The 5,880-nt window shown below is 37.8% G+C and overlaps 1 protein-coding gene across 1 annotated transcript in view; it reads left to right on the forward strand.

The window, feature by feature from the left end:
* Positions 1-5,880, forward strand: part of ZFAND4 (zinc finger, AN1-type domain 4) — a 90,720-nt gene that overhangs the window by 51,790 nt on the left and 33,050 nt on the right. Inside the window, 1 exon segment of the mRNA XM_006897717.1 lies at positions 3,066-3,213. Coding sequence (XP_006897779.1) covers positions 3,066-3,213 — 148 coding nt within the window.

Here is a 5,880-nt window from a genome sequence, read left to right on the forward strand (position 1 = left end):
AGTCTGTCTTAATCTGAATGTTCAGATTTAGAGGAGTATCTGACAGACAAGCAATTTGTGGAGCAGTGAAAGGTAAATCCCTTACTGTGGATTTAAGCGTTAGTTACAGTGTTGACCCCACCCTTAGCCCAGTGCCTTGACCCACTTACTTCCCAGCTCTACCCTCCACCAGGATAACCCTTCCCATCTGCCAAGTCCCTTCAGAAAATATCTTCCATTGTCCAACCCATGATCTGACAGCTTGTATCTTAAGCTTTCTTGGCTTCTGTGATTCCAGACACGTCGACTGCTGACATTTTTTCCTTTTGACCAGTGTCTCTTAAGTTTAGTTGTACTGTCTCCAAGGGAAGGTGATGTGTCCTGTAGAACGCCTGTGTAGAGCGGCCCTAGGGCCCGCCGGTTTTTCCAGGGTACCTTTGAAAGACGCCTCTTCGTTATTGTCTAAGGTGACTTCCCCTTGTGCGCCACTCCCAAGCTTCCGTTCTGCCCAGGAGCACGCCCTCGCTGTCCCCAAGGGCCTCTTCCCCCGGTTTTTCCAGGGTACCTTTGAAAGATGCCTCTTCCTTCGTTATTGTCTAAGGTGACTTCCCCTTGTGCGCCACTCCCAAGCTTCCCTTCTGCCCAGGAGCACGCAGGCATCTGCAATATGGAGGAGTGATAGTCCCTAAGGTCCCTCAAAGAGAAGAACATCCTCAACTAAATAGATTGCCACAGTGACTGCAACAATGACTTGAGCTTGGTGGACTTTGTGAGGATGGCAGCACAGGGCAAAGCGAAGTCTCTTGTTCATAGGGTCACTGTGAATCAAGTTGGCTCAATAACACCTAGCAACAATAGCATCTAAATATGCTGAGTTGGTTTTTTCAAACTCGTAGCATTCTAATTTTCTCATTGGAAAAAACAGACTTAATTTTTTATAATTTTGTACTCATTTCCTCAAGCATTTATTAATTATGCACTTATAACTGTGTTAAGGACTAGAACTAAGCAGATTAATGTATCCTTTCAACTTACATATATCTCCTAATATCTCCTTTCAACATGCTTCCTTGCTGTTTTGTACCTAGCTGTCCGTTCATGCAATACTCTTCTCCAGCACAACAACTGAAAGGCATCAATTCTCCTTCTAACATCTTAGTCCTTGTCCAGCTTTCTGATGCATAGCAAGTAATTGTGAAAACCATGTCCTGGATTAGGTACACCTTAGTCTCCAGACTGGCTTATTTGCTCTTCAGTACTCTGGAGAGGTCCCTGACAGCAGACTTGACTTTATCAGTGCAATTCGTCTTTTAATTTCCTAGCTTCAGGTGCCAAGAGTGTTGATTGCAGAACCAATAAAGCTGATGTTATTAGCAATCTCAATCTCAGTCTCTTCTCTATTGCTCATGAAGCTGCCAATTGGCCCAGTGGTGAGAATCTTTGTTTTCTTTATTTTTAAGAATGTTTTTATTGATTTTCATATAGTAATTCCTTTACATTATGTTTCATTCATACACATTGTTTTATAAAACCTTTCATTTACATTTTGTTTCATACGATGGTGAGCTTTAATCCGTATCGAAGACTATAGTCCTTGACCTTTAGTAGCAAATGCCTCCTGTCCTCCTCAGTTTCAGCAAGCAAGGTTGTGTCATCTTTGCAATGCATGTTGTTGATTAGTTTTCCTCCAATCCTGATGCCACATTCATCCTCAATAAGTCCTGCCTAATATATAGAAAAATTACAGGAAAAGAGACTATGAGGATAGGATAATTGATACTATAATCTTATGCAGTCATTGAGGAGGGAACCCCAATGTTAATTATTTTGTGTATAAAGTCATTTTGTATATAAAGTTCTGCTGATAGAGCAGAACTTGAAATATTTGACAAACATGTTCACAGTTTTGTGTCATGAGTTTCATGTCTACTTCCATTTTAATATTTATGCTATTATAAATTATTACATTTCCAAATTAATATAGAAAACCCTTGTTTTTATTGTTTTGTTTCTTCTTTGTTCTTTAAAGACAAAAATATTCTGGCAGTACTTGTTTATTAATTCCTCTTATAGTGAAAATCCCCCCCAAGTGGATAAAAATCTGTTTTTTCCTGTACCATGGTCTGGCTAATAGAAATCTGATTAGTCACTTGTCTAACTGTATAATTACCAACTTTGGCTAGTGAAATGAGACTAGAACATCCTTGTAGAAATATAGTTTTAATTACTTAAGGTCGATGATGTCAATTTGAAGATTAATATGTGTCTGATTAATGCCATAATCTTTCCAATCACTTGTTATGCATCTGAGAGCTGGATAATGAATAAGGATGATGAAGAAAAATTGATACCATTGAACTGATGCCATTGAGTTGTGGTGTTGGAGAAGAATACGGGACATCCATCCCATGGACTGCCAAAAGAACAAATAAGACTTGGAAAAGGCACAGCCGGAGTGTTTCTTGGAGGCAAAGATGATGAAAATTCTTTTTTCATACTTTGGATATATTTCTCAGAGGCTATTACTTGGAAAGGAATATCATGCTTAGAAATATGAATTGTCATCAAATGAAAAGAGGAAGATCCCCAACATGATAAATTGGCACAGTGACTACAGTAATGGACTGAGGTTTGACGATGGCTTAGGAAAGGAAAGTACTTCAAGTCTGTTGGTCATAAGATCACTATGAATCACACTCTATTCAAAAGCACACAAGGACACTTTAGTTGTTGTTATTGTTGTGCACCCTAGAATTGGAATCGACCAATAATGGACCCTCTGATGGGTTTTCAGAGGCAATTAATTGAACGGGAGTAGATTACGCATCCTTCCATGGAGCAGCTGGTGACCGCAAACCCCATGCCTTTGGGATTGCAGGGCAGCTAGCTTCTTGCCACTAGGCCACCAGAGCTCCCATTTTAATTTATCTCCCTAAAATATATTTTAAAATAAATTTTTTATTGCATTTAGGTTGAAAGATTAACTTACTGCTTTTTAATTAGTATGAATAGTTTCTGTTTCACATATTTTTAGTCACTAAGCAGGCATCAGAAACATTTTGATAGAACTTTTGTTTTCTTTGCAGTGGTGGTTCTGTGTATAATTTGTATATGGATGAGGATGAAGAAATTGAGCCTTCTCCTTCTGGACAACAGATAATCGAAAATTCAGTAACTATGAATAAGATGAAGCTCCTGAAGGCTAAGATGGAGAACATGAATCTCAGCAAAAAGGTGAATCTGTTGATTGTTCTGTAGCTTACTTTATTCCCGGAGGGCTCACAACAATTAGATCAGTTGGTAATTACAAAAAATCTAGTTTCACCTAATAATTTGGATGTTAACAGTGATAAATTTACCTAGGCAGGTAATACATGTAAGTTGATGAAATTTAATTTAGAAGACCAACAAAACTCACTGTAACAAAACTGGCTCATTGCTGTCAAGTTGGAACCTACTCATAGCTGAGCCTCCAGCAGTCTTCCAAGGCTACAGGAGGAGACTGCCCATCATTCTTCCAAAGATCCACAGATGGATTTGAACAATCAGGGAAACCTACCCTTTGAGCTAGCAGCCCAACTCCTTACAGACATTTAAAGTTTGATAGCACTCTAGATAAGACTTGGCTAAGAAATTTTTAAGAAGAAATAAAAGTAGGAAAGCCAGAATGCTCTATGGGATGTTCCTAGGATGGTAAGACTTTGGCTCATATGCCTTGGGCATGTATCAGGAGGAGGCAGTTTCTGGAGAAGGATGTCATGCTTGGGAATGTACATCAGGAAGAAAAGAGAAAGAACTTCAACAAGACAGATTGATGCATTGACTGTAGCAGTGTGCCCAAGCACAACAGCACTGTGAGGATCAGACAGGACTCGTATGGTTATTATGAGTTAGAGACAATTTGATAGCAGCTAACAACAATGACAATAATAAGTGGTAGCTTAACATTAATGATATAATAATCATCTTTTAAACTGCCTTGTTAACATGTATTTCTTCTTTTTATTTTTTTTTATTTATTATTTTTTGTGCATGTACCATCAAATCAGATCTGACTGGTACGGGAGGAAATTGTCCCTCCTTCTCTGGCAGAGCATCTGGTGGATTCGAACCGTGTACCTTTGGGATTGCAGTACAGCTTCTTGCCACTAGGCCACCAGAGCTCCCCAACATATGTTTCTTATAGTCATCTCCACTTCTGTATTCTCTTTTAGAGTGTTTTAAAATAAATTGATGCATATTGTTTTATACAATCATTAATATACATTATTTTTATATAATTTATTTGTATTGATCTATTCCTTTTATCACCTTGTCTCTTTAAATCCCCATTTCACTCTTCCTATTACTTTACAACCCCCATCTGCCCACTAACCTCCCCTATCCTAGTTATTTTTCCCACTTTCCCTTCTTCAATCCCCCTTCACCACCTTCCTGTATCCATTTGAACATTTATATATATATCTATATCTATATATATCTCACTCAGTTATCCTCCCATTATCACAATAATGGTATTATATATTATTTATCCATCCAGTATTTATCCTTGTGTGACTTATTTAACATAATGGTTTTTAGAGTTTCTCAAGTTGTGTTGTATTCTATGAATACTTTGCTGTTCCTAAGTGCTGTATAACATTCCATGTTTGACTATTCCACAGTTATTCTAACAGTTTGTACTTCGCTATTAAGGTAATTTATTAAATTATTAAGGTAACCTACCCAATGGCATCACAAAAGACTTGGCAATTTGCGCCTAGAAAGAGACCAGCCTAAAGTATCTGTTGAGTTTTTGGGATTTGCTGTGCATAGTATCGGCATATAGAAACAGTTTTACTACCACTTTGCCAGTTTGAATATCTTATTTCCTTCTCTTGTCTTATTAACCTAACTAAAACTTCCAATACAATATGGAATAGGAATAATTGTAGTGGGCATCCTTGCTAAATCCCGGTGTTCGAGGAGAATCCCTTCAGTTTTTTCCATTGAGAATAAAACTAGCTCTTGGTTTTGCATAAAAGCTTTTCACCTGTTGATAAAACCCCCTCTATTCCTATTTTGTTGAGTGTCTTTTTAAAATTAATTTTAATGAAAGTTTACAGAGACTTTGGATTTCCATTCATTCATTGTTGTACTTTTCTCCCTGCCCACTCCTCCCCACCAATTTGCTCTTCTCTAAAAGAAAAGTTCTTTCATGATTAGACAGTCCTTTCCCTCAAACCCACTCCACTATGCAGCCTTCATTCTGGACTCCTGTCTTGATCTAATCAAAACCTTATCCCTTTTAAACAGTTCTCTCCCTCATCTGTTTCAATGCAGTATACATTATTTATCCTCTCTTTCTCAGTCTACCCTTAAACCCAATTATCAGCCCCACTTTATAATAGTGTCACTATGAAGTATTTGTCCTTTTGTGATTGAAATATTTCACTCAGCATAATGTCCTCCAGGGTCAGCCATTTTGAATAATATTACATGAGTTCTTTGTTTTTCAATGAAGCATAATATTCCATTGTGTGAATATACCACAGCTTCTCTATCCATTCATTTGTTGATGGGCACTTGAGTTGTTTCCAAATCTTTGCTACTGTGAAAAAAGCAGAAATAAACATGGGTGTGCATATATCTGCTTGGGTGGTGGTTATGTTTTCTTTAGAATAAATTCCCAGTAGTGGAATTGTGGGGTCAAATGGTATTTCTTTTTTTTTTTTTCAGACAAATAAACAAGGAAAAGTTTATTCTATTCACCTTTATTAATACATGTGCTAAAATGGGAGGGAGATTTATTTGCCTTTCCGTGCCTTGATTTTCCTCAGGTAGAATTCCAGCTCCTTGCCCTCTAGCACATAACCATCTGCACGGCCACACTGGCCTGGCCGGGAAGCAATACATGCAAGA

The sequence above is a fragment of the Elephantulus edwardii genome, unplaced genomic scaffold (assembly GCF_000299155.1).
Source record: "Elephantulus edwardii isolate Elephantulus edwardi_28Jun2011 unplaced genomic scaffold, EleEdw1.0 scaffold00213, whole genome shotgun sequence".
Lineage (NCBI taxonomy): Eukaryota > Metazoa > Chordata > Mammalia > Macroscelidea > Macroscelididae > Elephantulus > Elephantulus edwardii.